The 22,510-nt window shown below is 46.5% G+C and overlaps 1 protein-coding gene across 2 annotated transcripts in view; it reads left to right on the top strand.

The window, feature by feature from the left end:
- Positions 1-22,510, top strand: part of ACSS3 (acyl-CoA synthetase short chain family member 3) — a 1,350,383-nt gene that overhangs the window by 1,069,075 nt on the left and 258,798 nt on the right. For both annotated transcript variants that reach the window (XM_078674232.1, XM_078674231.1), the window contains one exon: positions 14,033-14,114. In XM_078674232.1, coding sequence (XP_078530358.1) covers positions 14,033-14,114 — 82 coding nt within the window. The remainder of the gene's footprint in view (positions 1-14,032; positions 14,115-22,510) is intronic.

Here is a 22,510-nt window from a genome sequence, read left to right as displayed (position 1 = left end):
CCTCAGATTTATCCGAGTTGCACTTGAGGCTATGATGTTGAAACCACTGAAATACAGCCTCAAGGCAACCCTGGATCCTACCTCCATCGAAATCCGCACCTCTCTCACAGGTGAAGAGGAGCTGGGTGTCGTCAGCGTAGGAAACGATCTGAGCCCCGAAAGACTCCGCCAGAGCCGCCAGAGGGGTCATGAAGATGTTGAATAGAGTTGGGCTCAATACTGAGCCCTGGGGAACCCCGACACCCAGTGGCGACATCTCGGCGGAGCAGGCGGAGGCCCAGACCGTTTGTCGACGGCCTGCCAGGAATGATCGAAACCACTGGAGCACCATCCCCCCGAGACCAATCTCTGAGAGTTTTGCAAGGAGGCCCTCATGGGGGACGGTGTCAAAGGCCGCCGACAGATCTAACAACACCAGCATCGCCCTGCCACCCGAGTCCAGCACCTCCTTGATCGCCTCCGAAACTTCCAGGAGGGCAGTCTCGGTGCTAAGATTGGTGCGGAAACCCGATTGAGTGGGGTGCAGTAGACCATGGGACTCCAGATAGTCGGCCAGCACCTTGTGCACATGCTTTTCAATGATCTTCGCGAAAGCAGGCAAGAGCGAAATAGGCCTGTAGTTTGCTAACACCTCCACATCCAAACCTGTTTTTTTGAGCAGGGGGATGATCATTGCCTGCTTCCAGGACTGGGGAACCACACCCTGTACAAGAGAGCAATTCAACAGAGGGTTCACATATGGATTAATGATAGCTGCCATTTTTGCCACAAACTTGGCAGGGCAAGCGTCCCGGGGAGAGCCTGATTGGAGGCAGGCCATCAGATCAAATGAGGCGGTCATAGAGAGAGAGGGAAAAGTTGACAGGGCCACATCTGCACTAGGCAGGGTGGCAGCAACATTCTCCACCCAGCAGGCCGCCTCGGGTCCCTGCACAGGGAAAGAGCCTTGGATCGATTGGATCTTAGAGGTGAAAAAATCCGCGATCGCTCTGACCCAAGGGGCAGGAGGGGGGGTCTGCGTCGGTGCACTCCGTGAGGTCGTAAACTCTCGCACAATGCCAAAAAGCTCCTTACAGGAATTGGAGGCCGCTTCGATTTTACTCGCGAAGTAAGCCTTCTTCGCAGAAAGGATATCTCGATGGTAAACTTTCGCCAAGGACCTGTAGGCAAGCTTCACTGACGGGTCGTATTTCGCGCGCCATGCTCTTTCCGCGACCTTACATTGTCGACGTGAAGCCGCCAACGCTTCCGTAAACCATGGGGCGGATGCACCTTTATCAGGTCGGCGCGAAGGCCTCAGAGGGGCAAGATCATTTAACCTTTCTGAGAGCCAGGTCTGGAAGCGCCCCACATCCTCATCTAAATTCCCCATTGGGGCATAGGGATGGTCCGCGCACGACTGTGCCAGTTGTTCCGGAGTGACCCGGTGAAATCCCCTAAATCCCTGAGAGGCTTGCCGCGGGGCACCAGAGGGCTTCCTGACTTCCAAAAGAAGGAATTTAACCAACCTATGGTCAGACCACAGCACCTGAATAGGAGCAAGCATCTCTATAGGGGTCGTAGAGAAAGTCAGGTCCAGAGTGTGTCCTTTCTCATGAGTCGGCCCGACATGATAAGGCACCAGGCACAGAGGGGCTGTAATATCCAGCATTTTAATAGCGTCGGCATCTGTTTCCACGTCCATATGGACGTTAAAATCCCCGGCGACTATACAATGCTCTGACGTAAGTAGCAACGATGAGGCTACCGACTGAAGCTCTTCAAAAAAGGAGCCCGTGGGCCCAGGGGGTCGATAAACCAAGAGGCCTTTCACGGATTGGTGTGGTGAAAGAACAATGGAAAAAGCGAGGGATTCACAATCCTTAATCGCTTCGGAGGGAATGATGATGCAAGTGGCAATTTTGTTTACTATCAATGTATGATTGTTTGTCTCTCTGTAATGTGTGTGTGATGCAAAGTGCTCTGACACCCTACACTGGTATGAGTGGCACTATATAACTAATTAAATGCATCTGAATGCGATTGGTTATGGAGCCTTGAGGGCCACTGTTAAAAGGTGGTGGTGAGGGAATCTGTGGTGGAGGTAGTCCCCACCTCTACCATGTATGCTGGGGCGCCAACAAACATCATTGCACTGGGCGCCACCAGTGCTAAAGCTGACCCCGAGAGCAAGACCTCTAAAAAAAAAAGTGAAGGCCTTACAGAAAATTGGTTTGTCATCGGCTAGAAATATGCTGATTAAATCGTGACAAGAGATACTGTGCCTAAGCCTAACACAAAGCCGTCATTCATACAGTACGACAGAAAGGCCAAGATAACCAGGTACAGACAAGCAGTAAATGCAGTGTAGCTCAGTACAAGGAAGCGCTAAAAGATTTCTGATGCAAAGAAAAGCTAAAGGCAGTAGAAACCAGGCACGATGCAAAAAGGTGAGAGTGGTGAAGCTCTCATGCAAGAAACAAATCCGCTACTCCCCGCCAAAGAAGAAGACAGTGCCCTACAACCATAGAGTGGGCGGGTCGCCCCCAATGTTAGCACACGGCTAGTGCTTAACGAATGTGCCGGTCCAAGTGGGCAACAGATACTGCCTGAGCAGACTCCACTCTCGACAGCAGAAAGCTCCACAGATTATGATGCTGCCATATTCCTAAAACCACTGCCTCCCTTTAATACAACAATAAAGCTGAATATTAGCGACAATTGGACTGCCTGGATCGAATCCTTAGATGATTTAATTGATGCACTGGAAAAAGCAAATGACAACATGATCATTAAATAGCTAAAGGATTTGGCGGGTGAAGGAATAAAACGAAGTGTTAAAGAAAATACCAAAAAGTGATGAAATGACGTACTGTCAAATCAAAGAGGCATTAAACACCAAGTTCAATCCAGTGCCAAATGTCAACTATGAAAGGTACATTTTCAGTCAAGACCTATGGTACAAAGATGGATGAGTTTGTAGAAAGACTGGATTCAGTTATCAAAATTGCAAGTTCAACAATGATGAGGCCATGCTGCTCAGAGTAATAGATGGTTGTCTCTCCGATTCCTTCAGACGATGAATGCTACAAGAGTTACTCAGCTTGGAGGCAGTACTCATTGACATGGAGAAAACGGAATTAATACTGTTCTCTTCGAAAAGTCACAACCGTCCAATTCAAGACTGGCTCAAGGAGCTTGATGCTCTAAACTGCTCTCTCGTCCTATCCGACTCGGTAAAGTCGCTTGGCATTACCCTGGATAAGAACTTGTCAATGAAGGACCACTTCAAGTACTCTGCAAAAATTGCGCTTTACTCTCTAAAACACCTCAAGAAAATTAAACCTTTCATTCCTCAAGATGATCTCAAGACAATCCTAAAATCCCTGGGCCTTTCTAAACTGAACTATGGAAACGCCATCCTAACAGGGTCACCAAAAGCTCACCTAGCCCCACTAAGGTCAGTCCTTAACACTGCAGCTCGACTCATAACTGGTGTAAAAAGATTTGAACACATCTCACCAACCCTCAATTCTCTCAACTGGCTTCCCACAGAGGGTAGATGTATTTACAAACTGGTCTGCAACACACACAAGGCCCATCACGCCCAACCCCCCAACTACCAAAACAGCAAACTAGTAAAAGGAGGAAAATCCAGAACTCCGAGAAGCACCAACTCACTTCTTCTCTTCCTACCAAAACTGAAAAAGAAAACAACCCAGTGCCATTCCTTCTCTGGTAACGTACCCAGGATGTGGAACGCACTCCCTATCGACCTCAGATGCAACCCCTCCTTCTCTTGCTTCAAAAAGGACCTGAAAATCCTTCTCCTCAACCAATACTTTAACAAACAAGTCAACCAATCTAGGCATCAATAACCTAATGGACTCCCCCCTCACTCTGACCTGCAAGGATGGTGATTATCTGACGTTGTAAACCACCTGTGTCTTTCTCCCCTCATTGGATACTTAAGTATTTTGTCTTTGTTTTTAGCTTCAGGCATCCTCATGTCTTGGGTGTTATGAAATTTTATTTATCCTTTGTGTATGTAAAGCGCTCTGATACCCACGGGTCTAGCAAGCACTATATAAAACTTTATAAATAAAAAATAAAATAAATAAATAATGGTTGCTAGAATGTAAGAAAGAGCTGACAGACAAGCCGTCTTCATGGAGGCAGAAATAGCACAAAATGAACCAGTGCTTATTGCGAAAAGTAAGCCGAAACGCAAGGTAGAAGACCACAAAGTAATGTCTACAGTGAAAAGTGTTTTCAATGTTGATTTTCCTTTCCACATGAAGGTAAATGGCCCGCTATTGGACAGCTACGCAATGACTGTGGGAAAGCGAATCGATTGATAATGGTTTGCAAAGAGAAGGAAAGATCTAGTGCGTCATGTCGAAAAAACAAAATGGATGCCAAAAAGTTTCAGAGTCAGTCCAGGGACACCCACAAGGCCAGGCGGCAACAACAGTTGAGGCAAGTAGAAACTAAACAACTTTGATTGTCGTCAAATTCCTCATCTAAATGTTTGTCAATGCCATTTTCGGAAATCCTAAAGCCAAGATGACCCCTTGCATAGAGAGGTGGGGTTGGGACTGCTGGAGTATGGTTATATGATTTTGTATTAGCCAGGAAAACATCATGGCACCACTTCTAAAGTGTCTGATGCTTCTGTTAACTTCATCGTAAAATCCAGTAGCCCTGCTGCTATATCAGAGGAACAAATCATGGCTGCCATGAGCACTGACAGAGATTTGCTAATACTCAAAGACATTATTACACATCAATCTTGGAGAAAACATACTCTACCTTTTCATGATGACCTTGCATACCAGAAATTCAAAGATATGATGGAAAAACTTTCAGTTACCTCAGAAGGAATTATATTACAAGGTACGAGAATTGTTATACCTGAGAGCCTCAGCAAATAAGTCATTGAACTGGCACATGAGGGACATCGTTGAGGTGTTGATACTAAGTAAGCCCTATAGGACAGAGTGTGGTTATTTCGTCTTGATGAAAGAGTTGAAAAGGAATTAAGGACATGTCATTTGTGCAACTGCTTGTCATCCAGAACAACCTTGCACCCATTAAACATGTCTCACCTTCCAAAGCATGCATGGGAGAAGATTGCAATTGATTTCTTTGCAACCCTTGACAATGGGCATCATCTACTAGTAATTGATGTTGAATACTCCTGTTTTCCTCTTGTGGAAGGTCTGTGGTCAAATACTCATTACACGGTCATTGAGAGATTAGAAAGTGTTTTTGCAACACTTGGTGTTTCTTCATTTTTTAAATCTGACAGTGGTCCGCCTTTCAATAGTATAGAAATTAAGGACTTATTCACTTACCTAAATATCAAGCATCAGAATAGCACACCTCTCTGGCCGCGTGGTGAATGGTGTAGTCGAGCGATTTATGAGCACCCTCAAGAAGAATGTCCAGTGCGATACACTGCAACGATTCAAACTCAAGTCAGTTCTTCACTCTACTCTTCATGCATATAGATCAACTCCCCATTATACCACAGGTGAAAACCCTGCCACCTAAATGTTTTGGAGAGCCATGGGAACCAAATTTCCACAATGGACCAATGAAAGATCTATTGATAAACTTCCCACTACTGATATGTCTCACAAACGCAAAATGATGACTTATGCAGATAGACGCCACTGTGCTCGCAGTACTGTGTTCAAAAGAGGAGACCGAATCATTGTCAGGCAGAAACAGAAATGTAAGTCTGATGCTCCTTGTAATGCTGACACACTGAGGGTTGTGACGAGCAAAGGAGATATGGTGACTGCTCATCTTCCTGGAAAGTCCATCACAAGAGAATATTCTTATTTCAAACACCTGCGTCGAGGTGCGTTGACTTCATACGTTCAGAGTGAGACTCTTCCATCTGGCCGTCAGGAGAGTCCAAAGACTGCACCTGTGTCTATATGTTGTGTTATGTTATTGTTATGGTATTTTATTTTATAATGCGCACACATACCCAGAAGTGTCCTGGCGCGGCGCCATTCAAGGGGTGGAGAATAATACTTATCTCAGGAGCTTTCTAAAAGCCATTGGATCCTTGATGTTCCGAAGAGCAATATCACCTGTGCCTGCCACAGATGCCTCTCCTGTGTCTCCACAACCTCACGCAATGAGTTCTAGAAGATTGATTTGAGCACCTCAATGACTCATTGAGAAGTTATGATGTATATATGTATTTTTGTGTACTTTTTATTTAACAAGGGGTGAAATGTTTTGTTTGTTTTAGATATAGTGGAATCCCTCTGACCCTGATGGACTCCATAGCATAGTGACATAAGTGATTGGGTGTGGTTAAGAAAATTCATGACGCAGTACTGTCTTTTAACGGTTGCACTCTGAAGAGCAAAGACTTGTAATAGCGAGCTCCATGTGTGGCGTGATCATTTATATGTTCTTGGGCTGGGGAGGACGCTACATTGACTATGATAAATTCCCTTGAAAGTCCCAGCATTATTGCTATGGCTATCACCTTTACGGGAGCCGACTGGCATCTGGCATGACAGGATGATGATGGTTTGCATTGTTCAAGAAGAAACAAGATTTTTTTGTAATTGGTCATTAGGAATATATGGGTGTTAGCAAAGATTCTTAACCAATCACGGAGGTGCACTGGATGTCACTTTTGCTGATTGTCTGCAATGCTTAATTAAAACATGAAAGTGGGTTTCAGGCAAACAATGTACTTTGTAGTTGGCTGCTTCAGATATTCTCATGTTGAGAATTTAAAACCATTTGGAAAAAGATTTGTTGTCTGGGTACCAGATCTAAAATGACTGTATAAATCGTGCCATTTTTAGTTCTGATTAATAATTTTATTTTGAAGAAAGTACTTAATAGGCTACCACTGCACGGTTCTCTAGACTCCCTTGAAGCAACCTATCCATATGTGATGAAATCATTGAGCGACCAGGATACACTGGACCAGTTAAAAGGTATGAAGGTGTGAAAACAATGTCAAACATGAACCCGGCTCCCTGCCTTCATACTAACAAATACATAACTCAAAGTTCAGGAGAGGGGCAAATAGAAAAAGTAGTAGAAATTATCGGGAAACAGAGGTAAAACAATGATACACATCGGAATTGAGTAAAGCTTGTCTACAGGGATCATCTCCAAAGGGTGCATGGTCCACTATTCTGACAAGCTCTATCAGCAGCTAGCTTTATCACAAGTAACCCAGCTTGGACATAAACTGAGGAACAAAAATCAGAGAGCCTGTGCACTCAGATATGTAACTCTCATTTATTTGCAAGAAAAAGGCGAAAGACTGACTTAAAATGGTCAAGTATAAAGTAGGGCAAAACAAAAGGGGACTGGGGGTGAGTGCTTGCAATGTTCAACACTCCATCCATCATCCCCTTTGGTTTTGCCAAGTATAACGTAGGTCAGTGAAAATATTAGTTTATAAGGGAACTGGTGGGATGTGGCCTAGTGGCTAGAGCTGCAGACTTTGGAATACCAGTCCTCCGCCACCACGCAAATTGCTAAATTGCTAACATGCCTATATGGAAATGTGCAGTCGCTCCCTAAGCACGCTCTAGAGATCTGGGACATACTTGATCAAGAAGCCCCGGATCTTTTCTTTATCACCGAGACCTGGCTATTAGAAACATCTGCCCCGGACATAGCGACAGCGTTGCCCTCTGATTACAAAATAGCCAGACTAGACAGAACCTTAAAACGAGGGGGAGGGACTGCGATAATATACAAAACGGAGATTGAAATTAACATCATTGCCACACATCTAAACACCTGGGGAGAGTTTTTAATCTTCTCTCTTGCCTTCAATAGGAAGGAGTCATGGAAAGGAGCCTTGATTTACCGACCCCCAGAAACCAAAGCCAATTTTGCCACCCAGCTAGTTAACATCTTAGCACCCCATATAATAGCCTGTAAAAACTTCCTGTTGTTAGGCGATCTCAACCACCACATGGAAAAACACGAGGACCCCTATACGGTGGAACTAATGAACAGTATTGAGTCCTTGGACCTAAGACTACTCGAAACCGACCCCACACACAACGAGGGTCACACGCTAGGTCACACGCTAGACATTGTATGCACCAACTCCCAAGAAACGCATATAAAGGAACTAATGCCCGTCTTATGGTCAGACCACGTAATAATTAAATTTTCCATCAAAACCAATGAGCCCGCTCCTGATCACCTTAAGGAAAAAAAGATGAGCCGCCTTTGCACCCTCGAAAATAAGCGAAGACATAGAGCTGGACAAGTCGGTACTAGACTTTGACTCCGCAATCAGTAAGACTCTAGATCTTATAGCCCCTAAACGCCGAATAAACTGCCCGAAAACTAAATTGCCCTGGTTCACTGATGAGTTGAAAACCACTAAACAATCTACGAGGAAAGCGGAACGACTATGGCGCAACTCAAAAAACACCGATGACAAATTACAATACAAAATTGCACATAAAGAATACATGAGCAAAATAGCCACTGCTAAGAAAACCTATCTTGGGGAAAAAATTAAAGCAGCAGGAAATTCACAGAAAGTACTCTATTCTATCGTAAAAGAGTTCTCTAATCCCCTTGCCTGCCAAAAAGCCGCACAGGAGTCTCAGGACTGGGCTGACAAATTAGCTATCTATTTCAAAGATAAAATAAATATAATTCATGAATCATTCCCCACAGAAACAGGCACAACAAGTGAAGTATGCCACGCAGACCTTTTCACCACAAACCCCATAAAGCAGAACCTATCTGACTTTGGAACAATTTCTGAGGACGAGGTAGCTGACAAGCTAAAAAAAGCTACATCTGGATCTCCTAAAGACCCAGCGTCCGCCCAGATCTTAGCAAAACTAGCTCCCTCCCTGGTTCCCACACTAACATCTATTTTCAATGCGTCCCTAACACGCGCCACCTTCCCCACTCCCTGGAAAGAAGCCATTGTGAGGCCAATCCTGAAGAAAAATAAGGCAGACCCTAAGCAACCGATAAATTACCGCCCCGTATCTCTGTTACCACTTTTTGGTAAAACAATGGAATTCATTATCAACGCGAAGCTAGTCAAATACCTGGAAGAACATACGCTCTTGGACTCCTCGCAGTCAGGATTCAGAGCTTCCCACAGCACAGAGACTACAATGATAGAGGTGGTGGACAACGTTCGGCTGGCGCTGGACTCCAAACAGTCGGCTATCCTCATCTTGCTAGACCTCTCGGCGGCCTTCGACACCATATCCCACAGAGTCCTATTAAAGCGACTGGCGGGGATGGGTGTCGAAGGCCAAGCCCTAAGTTGGATCCAAAGCTATCTTGCGGGGCGAAGCTCCAGGGTCAAATCAGGACCTTTTTCATCAAGGGCGATCGCTAACGATAAGGGAGTGCCCCAGGGCTCAATTCTAAGCCCGACTCTATTTAATATTTATGTATCACCATTGGCCAAAATAATCAGGGACTTCGGCTTCGACACAGTGTCGTACCCCGACGACACTCAAATCCTCATAACCCTTGGCCCTGAGCCATCAAAGACAAGAGTGAGAATCAGGAATTGCATGTTAGAGATAAAGGCCTGGATGACCAATAATTTCCTGATGCTGAATGAAGGCAAATCCGAAATAATGCTTTTCGGCGCTGCTAAATCCATCTGGTCTCAGGAGTGGTGGCCACAGGAACTTGGACCTTGCCCATCCCCGAAAAGCACCGTTCGGAACTTGGGCATCACCCTAGACGACAAGATGACCATGGCACACCACATAGACAAAGTAGTCCACAACTGCATAGGTCTTATGAGAAGCCTAAGGAAAATATTCAAATGGCTAACCCTGCCTTACCGTAAACCACTGATACAAGGCCTAATCACAAGCCGACTTGATTATGGCAATGCACTTTTGGCAGATGCGAATGAAGGTATACTAACCAAACTGCAGACACTCCAAAATGCGGCAGCTAGACTAACTCTCGACCTGCCCCCACGCACTCCCTCTGCCCCATGCCTGAAGAAAGTGCACTGGCTCCCAGTCAGAAAACGCATAAGGTTCAAGATCTGCTGCCTAGTGCACAAATCAATAAATGGACAGGGCCCCAAATATCTAAAAAACCAACTTCAGGGATACTGCCCGGAAAGAACACTGCGCTCTTCAAACAAAAATCGCTTAAAAATACCAAGAGTTCGAACTGTAAGAAATGGAGATAGGAGCTTCTCGAAGGTTGGCCCTACGGCATGGAACTCCCTGCCTATGGCCTTAAGATCTAACCAGAATCATAAAATCTTCCGGAGAGAACTCAAAACACTACTATTTAAGGCAATGGCGTAATACCCCTTTTTTCTGCATCTCCCAAACCCTCTGTCAGCGCTATGAGACCGAATGGTGATATGTGCGCTTTATAAAAATAAATACATACATACATACATACCTGGGGACTCGAGTTCAAATTCTGGTCTTGGTGCTTACCTCAGCCTGGTGTGATTCTGGGCAAATCACTAGGGGCCAGGTGTACGACGCGCAAAATAGCACCTCACAAAATGCGAGTCTTTTGTGACTTGCAAGTTGTGAGGAGCTATTTGCATGTACAACAGTGTTTTGACCACTGTTTATGATTCCCAATGAGATCGCAAATTGCGAGGCTCATTAATATTAATGAGCCTCTCGCAATTTTCAAACTCATTGGGAATGACAGGCCCTCCCAGGTATGGTGGCCTGCTGGGCTAAGCAGACCAACATGTCTGGGACTGCTTTTAAATAAAGCAGTTTTCTTTTTAATCCAGCCTGTTTTCGTTAAATGAAATCGGGATGCATTAAAAAAATTAAAATGAGACGTTTTTGTTTCATTTTTTTAAGGGTAGGTAGTGGTCCCTGGGACCACTGCCTGCCCTTAAAAAATATTTTTAGAGACAGTCACAAAGTGGAAGGGGTCTCCTGGTGACCTCTTCCAAATTGCGACTGCTTTACCACCCTCTTGAAGAGGGTAGTAATTTGCAAGTGTTTTGCAATTGCGGTCACAAAACATTCGTACATTACTTTGTGAAAGCAATTAGGAAGGGAACACCCCTTTCCTAATGGTGACTCGCAATTCCTAATTAACGACTCGCAAATGAATTGTGACTCGCTATTTAGGAATTGTACTTGGCCCAGACTGAAATTGCATGCACAAACGGGTCACAAACCCATTTGCCCATGCAATTCTAGCCCGTACATCAGGCCCTTAATCTCCCTGTGCCTAAATGTGTAAAATGTATTTGTATAATACCCACTTGATGTACACAAGCTAGATCGTCTCTCAGCCCCCCTCACTCCCATCTCCAATGTAAAATACAGTGCTCTATTGCTTCCTGGCTAGGTTTGTGCTACATAAATACCAAAATATACATAAGCAATGAATTCGACGTGAGTGGATATCAAACTTGAGGATAAAAGAAGACATTTAATTGATGAGGGGTCAGTAGACAACAGTACTATAATTACCAAAGCACTGAAGTCCACTCCTGACAAATTAATCTGCACCCCGTTGGCATTGAAATTATGTTGCATTAATGAGCACGGTGAGGCAAATATTACTGGTAAGCCTGGTGACCAACACTGCCAAGGGACGTTTTGTATAAGGTTTGTATTTTGGCGCTCAGCCAGATAGAAGAATCTTATGGCTAAGTAAAGAGGCGCAGTTGAGAAGTTTATATGGCTGTCAATTATTTATTTATTTTGAAAGTTTTATATAGCGCGAACAAGATCTTTGCAGATATCAGAGCGCTTTACAAAGCAGGGAAAACCAAACAGGAGAATGAAAAACATGAGGGAGCATAATAGTACAGGTACATCAATAATGCAAGTAAATAGTCTGGTAAGTGGAACAATAATAGAGGTACAGCACATATTCGAAGGATCTAGCAGAATAATACAGGAAAACACACATAGTAGTCGTGATCGAGCTAGGTAATATAGATCGGTGCAGATACTTTACAGATCCAAGTTGAAAGCTCAATTGTATTTGGCCATGAGAAGAGCTTTTACTTCTTTCTTAAAAAGTATGACTGAGGAGATGAGCCTTGTTTCAGGAGGGAGTGAGTTCCAGATCCTGGGTGCCATTCCTGAGAAAGAGCGCTTATACGTGTTTTCCTTCCTGAATCTTCGAGGTTTTAGCAGTAGATTGTTTGTGCCTCTAGTGAATCTAGAGCCGCCAGAGATTGACAGCTTCTGAGTGAGGTATCCGGGAGAGCTCAGGTGTACAGCCTTTAGCATGATTTTAGCTATGAACTTGAAACTAAAAAGGTTCTACAATAAATAAGGTAGTAAAACAACTAAGCTTGATATAATAGCGAGGCAGTGTCAGTGACTCCCTCAAGAGCATGAAATACAAGAGCAGCAATTAGCTCTAATCGCGGATGTCTACGATTATTTCAGATATGATAATGTGTAGGAAATAACTGGATGTTTCTGTTGTTCCACGTCTGATTTGGTAGACTTGAGAGAGGTCATGGCCTTCATATCATCTGTGGCTCAGCTCTGACACTGACCAAAGAAAACGACCTACAGAGAAAATTAGGTTAAAGAAAGACTGACCTCAACTAACATTCTGTACTTGGCCTGAGCAGCTGAACAATCCTCCCGCAAAACTCTGTGAGGCGCGTGAGTAAAATCACTCACACACAACCACGGAAGGGCATGATAAATGTACACACATACTTAATTAACAAAACATTTGATACGTAAAACGCAGCAAGAGTGAACAAAAAACTAGGAGTGGAAAACGAAAAAAGTACAATTGTAGAGGAATACATCAGCCTTAATGCGTTAGGCTACAGGCAGGTTAAGTATCAAACAAAAGTGCAGAAAGGCAACAATAAAGAACCATTTTTATAGCATTTCTTTCACTATAAACTAGTCAGGTGAATGGACCTGATAGAATATTAATTACACCGGGAGACCAGTGGTGGGCAGCAGCACATTAAGAATATCCACTCCAGAGCCCGATTTCAACGCTGCTCATAGAGGGTGAGGGGGCTGGGGTGAAGTCAGTTCGCTCTCTCTCTCGTGAAGTTGCTGGCTGTCAGATGTGTAGGCTTGCACTCCAGTGGTGTACCTTCCAGTCTCCAGGACTGGCTCCACGCGATCCAGGCCTCCTGGTAATGTTGCTCTTTGGTGATCTCCATGGGACAAAGCCTATGAATTCACCGAAGCAAGCTGGCATTCCGACCGGTAGTCACAGGGTCCTTCTCTTGCAAGACCTTGCCAAACTCCAAGCTTCTTGTCTTACTCTTCTTCTGCAGACCGTCTCCCCCCTCGCAGTCGGCCCAGCTCCAGTCAGCAGCCCCAGTAGTTTCTGTCGCTGTGAATTTATGACTGGACGGTGGGCACTGAAATCGTAAACAGTCGCAAGATTAGATAATGCACGAAATTCGACGAGAGATGCTTCTACAGGTAAATTACAAGACTGGACTTAATATTTTTCAGCCCATGCTATCAGACTAGTGTCCTGACTTCATGTATATTTACTTCTTTACTCTCTGAGATAAACCGTAAGCGTAAAATAAGGCCCATTTCAACCAACACATACAGTGGGTGAGGCCTAACTAAAGGTATAAAAGACGTCCACAGACCAAAAAGCAAAAAAAGAATCGAAAAGCCACAGCCAGAGCAGATTCTCCCATTTTCATATTTCACAAATCTCAAGAAGTACTTTGAAATGCAAACTATTAGCGTATGAGAGGTACCGTAAAATTGTTTGAAGTATGTTTTTAGAGAAAGAAATGGTGTAGCAACCACAAAGAATAAATAGCAGTATGAGGAAGGAAAACGTTCCGGAAATGTAAATCAACATTCATCTGTGGTTAATGGTTATTAAATAGCGGTTAAAAATGTGTGGCACTATTTGGCTTCAACAAATCACTATTGAATTTTAGTAAGCGCGTACTTAACTTCAAAACACGTCATACCAGGAATGTTGATTATTCTACTAACATGCTGCTAGGCGTTGAAATGTACTGATTTTTACGAATGTATATGATTTTATGAATAATATGCTCGTTGTTCTTTTTTTTTAAATTCAGGTTACCTTTGCCTCCTGGGGCATTCTCTTCCCTCTGGAAAAATCGGGAGATGTTCGAGGAATTATATTTCAGGAAATTCCCAGTAAGATAGTAACATTAAATTATTTTTTAAATGTATACCCATCTTTTTTCTATGCTCAAATTCCCCTCTGACAATAAACATGAAAGTGATTTCAGTGCATATTAAGTTAACCTTAATCACATACAACCAAAGAAGTGAAGCAATCCAGTGCCTTTTGCAGAGAATCCACTTTCCAGGACTATATACTGTGTGTTTGTGCTTGAATGTTTACTTGGTTGTCGTTAGCATGTCAGTGTCCGCGCATCCACCCACTGTCCATTCACTCGTCCATCCATCTGTCCATCTCAAACCATTCTACCTGCTTGTGCAAGTGCGAGACAGCTAGATTCACCTTACTGTGTCTTCCTCCTTGATTTTCGAAATTGAACAGGTTATAAAATATGTGCTGACCTATTGTTAGAAATGGGGGTCTCTAGTTGTCCAAGTAGGGACCCTTCTTCCTAGTCAGGATAAGGGAGTTACACTCCTAAAATAACCCCTGCTCACCCCTTTGGTAGCTTGGCACGAGCAGTCAGGCTTATCTTAGAGGCAGTGTGTAAAGCATTTGCACCTAACCAACAGTAATGCAGTGTAAGCTCTACAAAAGTACACCAACCAGTTTAGAAAAATTGCCAATATTTGTATTTACAAGACCAAAAACGATAAGAATACACAATACAGTACTTAAAAATCTACAGTTATCAAAATACGCTTTAAAAACAGTTCCTTGATGTCGATAGCTCCGTCCGGGGCTATCACTGCGTCGTGAGCAAAGAAATCCAAACAATTCAGGCTGGTCGTGGCGTCGCGGACCAGCTATGGTGTCGGGAAGACCCGCAAACAGTTCCTGTTAGAGATGCTGGGCGCCGAGGCCCTTGAAGTCACTCGCGTTGCAGGTCGAGCTCCTTTCTGTTGGGATCAGTAGAACTGGCATTGGCAGGCGTCGGGTGCTGTGGTGCGAAGTGCATCGGTGCAGCTTGCGGTGCCCTCAGGTAGCAGCTTGGGGGCGGCGTCAGATGGCGTTGTCGGTGAGACCAGGGTCGCGGTGCGAGGTGAAGGCGATGCTCATCATGGTGCTGGCAGGTCACGGTGCAAGCAGCGGCGTCGTTATTGCTGAAGCGCTGTAGTCGGCTGACAAACGGGAGTCGATGGTGCAGTTGTCGTTAGGCCAAGGCTGCGGTGCGGGATAAGGGCGGTGCGCCGTGCAACTTTATGAGCGGTGCTCTCGAACCATGGTGCAAGCAGCGGCATTGATTTTGGCGTGGAGCGGCGTCATTGGGGATACCAAGGTGTCGTTGTGAAGTGAGGCAGTGCGGAGTGCGGTGTCCACAGGTCGCGGTGCGACCAGCGTTTCGGTGGCGGTGTCAGCAGGCGGTGTTGGTGAGAACAGGTTCACGGTGCTCTCTGCGGTGCCCCGGCTTCGGTGTGAAGCGAGGCAGTGCGGTGCCCACAGGTCGCAGTGCGAGCAGCGTCTCGGTGGCGGCGTCAGCAGGCGAGACCAGGGTCGCGTTGCAGCAGTGTCCTCTGCGGTGCTGTCAGGACACGGAGTCGGCAGCAGCGTAATCGACGTCGTCGAGTTTCTTTACTTCTGTTGTAGCACAAAACACACAGTTCGGAGTGCTGAGGGCAGAAGAGCTTGAAGTCTTTGCTGTTCCTGAGACTTCTTGAACAGGGGCCAAGCTCTACCTCAAGCCCTTGGAGAAACTCGCAAAAGTAGATTGCAGAAAGTTCAGTCCAGTCCTTTCACTACCCGAGACAGATGCAGCCACTGCAGGCCAACACAGCAAAGCACACAGCAAAGTGGTAGTTCCTCCTCACAGCTTCTCCAGCTCTTATTCTTGGCATTCTTCTTGATCCAAAAGAGTTCTAAAGTTCAGGGGTCTGGGCCCCAGTACTTGTACACAAAATTCCTTTGATCTGGCAGGAAGAGGGTGTCTGTGCCCGGCCAGAAACAGTTTGGACTTCTCTGGTGTGATTTCCTGGCAGGAGGTGGAGACGGCATTGTCAGAGGCAGACCAGGCCCTTTGAGGTGCAAGGAAATCTCCTCCTTCCCCCATTGCAGCCCAGATCTATTCAGCCCTTTCCTAACCTACCTAGACTATCTGGAACCCATCTGGCTTCCCAGCCTTCTTTCATCCAAAACCCAGACAGGCAATCCACAGTCCAGCAGAGGCACACGGGATGACTAATCAAGAAAATACCTACTTTCTAAAAGTAGTATTTATTTTCAAACCCAGAATGTAAAAATCACCTTCATTAAAAGATGCATCTTAGATTCTGAGTTTAGGCATACTAAATTTGTTTTTCTACCATGTTCCCTGGGTCAGTTAGGATTATAAAGTGTCATAACCAAACTGCCCATTCTGTCCTTTGGGGAACAGGTAGCCTTGCAATAGTGAAAACGAAATGGGCTGTAATTCACTATCAGGACATGCCACACACACCAGGGCATGTCCTACCTTTCACATACACTGCACCCTGTACCTTGGGCCTACCTTAGGGTTGCCTGACATGTAAGAAAAGGGAAGGTTAGTCACAGGCAAGTGTGTACACTGGCCAAGTCGACATGGCAGTTACAAACTGTGTGCAGAATCTGCAATGGCAGGTCTGAGGTACCTTTTATGGGGTACTTAAATGGGTGTCTCAATCAGTGCTGCATCCCACTAGTAGTAGTTGATTTACAGGCCCTGGCACACTCAGTGCACTTTACTAGGGACTAACAAGTAAATCAAAAACTCAAAAATGGAAACACCAATCCATAACATAATTTACCACAGGAGTACTTGCACTTTACACTGATTAGCAGTGAGAAAAGTGCGCAGAAACACTACGCCAGCAAAAACAAAGGCAAAACCGGGAGGCCAGAAAGCAAAAATTCAAGGGAATCACCCCAAAAGATGCCAAGTCTAACACCTATTTAGTGTGAAAGCATTTCATCATCCAGAAAACACACATCACTTTAGGTGAATATCACCTACTGACTTGATCTGAGGATACTCAGTAGGTCCATGTCCATGATATTCCCCACACACTGTCCCATTAAATACAGCGGCCTATTTCTGCTCACCCAAAGTTAGACTGGGATGAAAATTCATTGGGGAACTGAAGTGAAGGACAAAACAGATCATACCCCTTGCTTAGGTGCGTCTAAAGAACTTCAGTCTAAAGTTGGTTCTCGACATGAAGAGGTGACCTGGCAGTATTAGAGGGCATAACAGTTGGGCTACAAAGACCATTGACGGCCATTGAACGTTATTGTAAAGGCTAGTGGTGTGAGATTAGTAGTGGTATTGCCAAGATGCAGATAATATTTGTGGAGAAAGAAAATTATAATAAATTATAAATATTTGGTCCATTGGGTGAAGAAAGCATGGGATAGCTGGAGTTCCTCACTATTCTGGGATTCTATTTTCAGGTTCTTGAATTATTCTGCCTACTGAGACACCTCATATTTTTGAGCATCTGCAATTAATATTTTCACCAAAATATATAGGGGCATTGCCGTTGAACATCTAATTAATCTAGTGAATCTCATTCCCATGTTGCCTCCAGGAAACCAACCACCATTTGGTAAAGTTGGAGAAAAATAACTGAAGCTGGCACTATTGCAGCGTTTTTTAATTGTGATCTAAGCCATCGAGTTGAAATTGGGTCTGGGTGCTCAGGCCAAATCACTTAGATCACTAAGATCCTCATTCTGAAATCTTTGGATAATATGTTCTGAGAATTTCTGACATAGAATTACTAAATAAAAGTCCGGTAGCATCTCTGTGAAGTGGAAAAACAGTCACATTCTCAGACCAAATGTGATACTCAAAAAATGTTTATATGTCTAAAAGAACATATTTATCTGTCACGCAAAAAAAATTATCTTTATGGCTCACTGGTACAGTAATCCAGTATCTTGCTAAGAAAACGGTTATAGGGGACTCATAATCCATGACGGGAAGTAATGAAACATACATTGTGTGAGCAAAAATCAAACTAACTGGGTAGAAGGCAATGGGTCTGAGAAAAGTGCAGATTCCTGTCTTGACAGTGAAACCACAGTGTTAATTATAAGTACAGAAGGGCCAGGCAACAATGAGAGACCAATGTAAGCTCCTGGCCCTCTTCCCAAAGTGTTTTAAACAACTTTCCTTCTTTCAAAATTCTGGAAACCAATCCTCTTACCAGGATTTGGAGGAATATTATACTACAAGCTTTCACAGTCAGAAACGATGACAAATACCTGACGTCTTCACACCACGACCTGAGCATCAGTTACATTCTCAGAGGTCAGTGTTTTTTTAGTGATATACTAGTTGCAAGAACACTATCAGTGTTGCGTTGTCTTGTATCCTGGTTTTTATCATAATGGTCCACATTTATCATAATGCCCGGTTACTCACCGGTAATATCCATTACTCCGAGTCCTGGTCTCCCCGTCCCATTCCTTACATGTGAGCAGCTAGTCTGCTCTATAGAAACCCCATACCTAGCTGAGCTGTTTGCACTTCCCCCTAGGATGACGTCACCCTCACGTGACTACAAAGGGGGAAGTGCATCAGACAAACATCCTGAGAATACCAAAGAAACCAGAACGAAAAACAGACAATCACCCAAAGAAAACCCAATCCAGGGAGGGAGGGAAGGGCTCAGGAATGGGACGGGGAGACCAGGACTCGGAGTAATGGATATTACCAGTGAGTAACCGGGCATTACCTCCTCGTCCTGTCTCCCCGTCCCATTCCTTACATGTGAGCCCATACCCAAGCACACGGTGATTGTAAGAAAAAAACAGACCAGAAAGTACGAGAAAAACAGGTCCATTTTAATCAACGGAAAACAGTACAAATCACAAATCATGTACCGCAGACAGGACACTAGCCCCAAAAGCAGCAGAGGCCGCCATCCCCAACTGAAGACGATAATGGGCAACAAAAGTATGGGGAGAAGCCCACGTGGTCCCTCAAAGAGGCCCCCTTGAACATGGCCCAGGAGGAAGACACGCTCCGAGTCGACCGACCCTGAACAGAAGAAGGCAGAGGACAGTTGGCAAAATCGTAAGCAGAAACCACAGCGCCCCGGACCCAACGAGACAAGGTGGACAAAGAAGGACGAAGCCCCAGACCCGAGAGGCCATAGGTGACAAATAGGGAATCCACGTTACGGAAACCAGCCGTACGCTCCAAGTAGACGCGGAGAGCCCTCAGCACGTCCAACGAATGGAGGAGCACCTCCTCAGGAGAGGCAGGAGCCAGAAAAAACACCAGGAGAACAATATCCTCCTGACAGTGAAAAGAAGACACCATTAGGAAGAAAGAACTGACTCGGACGGAGAATGACCTTATCCTCGCAAAACCGTAAGAAGGGGGGGGGAAGCCATCAGCGCCCCAATCTCACCAACCCTCCGCCCAGAAGTAATGGCCACCAGGAAAATAACCTTAGCAGAAAGGAACTTCAGTGCCACGGAGTCCAAAGGCTCGAAAGGAGGACCCGTCAAAGCTGGGAGAACCAAGGGGAGATCCCAAGGAGGCACAGGAGAACGAGAGACAGGACGCTGAAGCAAGAAACTCCGCAGAAGGCGAGCTACCAACGGGGAGACAGAGGAAACAGAGGAACCCCGAAAAGCAAGAATGGCAGCCCATTGCGCCCGCAGCGAAGAAACCGCAAGCCCCAAGACAAAACCATCCCGCAAGAAGTCCAACACCCTCACGGCCTCACAGGAGGCAGAAGAGAGACCGCTCCCAAGCACCAGGAGGAGAAACTCTTCCGGTGACGGGCATACGACTTCAAGGTGGAAGGACGCCGGGAAAGCTGGAGACATTGGGCAACCTCCACCGAGCAACCCAGACCCAGCAAACTCAACCTCTCAAGAGCCAAACCCCCAGCCGGAGGCGGCGAAGGGAGGCAAGACTGAGAAGAGGAGCCCGCAGGGGGGGGGAGACAGGGGAAACCTCCAATTGGGGCAGACAGAAAAGCCCAGCAGAAGGGGGAACCAAGACTGCCGAGACCACTCCGGAACCACCAGGAGAACCTCCGCCCGATCCAACCGAATCTTCCGGAGGACCCTCGGATTTAAGGCAAACGGAGGGAAGGCAAACAGCAGACCCCTCGACCAAGGAATCGAGAAAGCATCGGAAGCCCACGCCAACGGAGAGTGAACTATGCTGCAAAACCGAGGAAGAAGGGCGGACTCCTCCGAGGCGAAAAGATCCAGCCAAGGAAGGCGGAACCGGAGGACAATCAGATCGAACAAGTCCGGGGACAGACAGAGGGACAACGAGGAGGGGAACACCCTGCTCAAAGAATCCGCAGGCCCATTCTCCTTCCCTGGAAGATAGACCGCCGTCAGAGACAGGAGACTCGACTCGGCCCAAAGGCCGATCTTCCGGGACAGGAGAAACAGAGCACGACACATGCCCCCCTGGTGATTCACATAAGAACGAACCACCTGATTGTCCGTCTGCACAGCGACCGCCCGACCCCGAAGGAGAGGAGCCAACCAAAGAAGAGCCAACCAAACCGCCCTCAACTCTTTCCAGTTCGAGGACTGGAGGGATTTGAAACTGGACCATCGACCCTGAGCCTTGGAGGCACCCAGAACGGCACCCCACCCCAAAGCACTGGCATCCGTGGACAACACGACCACAGACTGAGGAGGAAGGAGATCGAACCCCCGGGAAAGAGAGAGAGGGGACAACCACCAGTGGAGATCCGCCCGAATCCCTGGAGTGACAGGGATCAGAGTCTCGTAGTCCAAGGAGGCAGGATCCCAGTGTGACAGGACATGATGCAACAGGGGGTACAGATGGAGCCTGGACCAAGGAAGGGGATGCAGAGTGGATGCTATCTCCCCCTGACTCCGTAACCAGAGACGGGCAGACACCCCGGATTGGGACAGAAGCCAGGAAAGGTGACGAAACAAAGACAACTGGTGCTCCTGCGAGAGAAAAACCATGTCCATGTCCATGCGGAAGAGAGCCCCCAGGAACTTCAGGGACTGGGAGGGCACCAGGGACGATTTCCTGTGGTTGATAAAGAACCCTAAGGAACCCAGCAGAAGACACACCTGGTCCACATCCGACAGAGCCTGTGAAAAAGAAGGAGATACAATCAACCAGTCATCCAGATATGGAAACACCAGCAGACCCCTGGAATGAAGGATACCCACCAGAGGGGCCAAGAGCTTGGTGAACGCTCTGGGCGCCGACGAAAGGCCGAAAGGAAGCACCCGGAACTGATAGTGCAGGGCCCCCACAGCAAATCGGAGAAAACGCTGGTCGTCCGGGTGGACAGGAACGTGCAAATACGCATCCATCAGATCCAGGGATGCCAGGAAGCCCCCCGGCAGGACCAGAGGTAGGGTGGACTGGAGCGTCACCATCTTGAACGGACGGAGGACAACGAAGCGATTGACTCGCTTTAGATCCAAAACAGGATGAAGATCCGAAGTGTCCTTCTTTGAGACAAGAAAGAGGATTGAATCGCAACCACTGCCCCTTTCCAGAGGAGGAACCTCCACAATAGCCCTCTTCTCCAACAGGAGCCGGACACCCGCCAACAAAGCATCCCTGCGCAGAGGAAGACGGGGCAGGAGAGTCCGAACAAAACCTGGAGGAGTAGGAGAGGAAAACTCGAGCCGGCAACCTTCCGAAACAGTCTGAACCGCCCAGGCATCCGGGACTGACAACCACTGGGCGCGGAAGGACTGGAGGCGACCACCAACTGGTAAAGGCAGACAGTCATTGAGAAGAGGAGGAAGCGGGGGTGGCAACACCGGCAGCGGCCCGGGGCTTGGCACTTCCAGGGGCCCCCCGGCCACGACCCCTGCCACGAAAGGGCTGAGAAGCGCCACAAGCAGGAGGCCCAAAGGCGCGACGGTAACCAAACCCACGACCCCGGGAAGGGGGGCGGACAGGAGCCACCAGCTTGCGATTCTCCGCAGATTGCTTGACCATATCCTCCAACCGAGGACCGAAAACCATGGAACCTTCAAAGGGCAACTTAAGGAGGACAGACTTCTGGGAAGACTCCGCCTTCCAGGAACGCATCCAAATATGACGACGGGCAGCGATGGAAGCACCAGAAGCAGCTGCTGCCGCCCCCAAATTGTCAAAGGAAATATTAGACAGGTACCGCACCTGTTGCTCCATTAACGACAAAAGAGGCGTGGCATCCTCGCCGTCTTGCAGCAGAACGGACAGGGACTGGAAATCCTTAAGGAGCAACTGGACCAAATAATTCGAATAGGCAGTCGCACGGGCAGAAAAATTGGAAGCAGCATAAGAACGCTTCACAGCCCCCTCAATACGTCTATCCACAGCGTCCGCAGGAAGGGCATCCTCAGAAACGACCAAACCCTAAGAAGAAAGGCCAGCCATCAGATTATCAACCTTTACAGCCTGAGGGAACTCAGCAGCAAAACCCTCCAG

Source organism: Lissotriton helveticus, chromosome 1_1, assembly GCF_964261635.1.
Source record: "Lissotriton helveticus chromosome 1_1, aLisHel1.1, whole genome shotgun sequence".
NCBI classification, from domain to species: Eukaryota; Metazoa; Chordata; class Amphibia; order Caudata; family Salamandridae; genus Lissotriton; species Lissotriton helveticus.
Note: the sequence above shows the minus strand (reverse complement) of the source record. Positions and strands in the feature narration are given on the sequence as shown.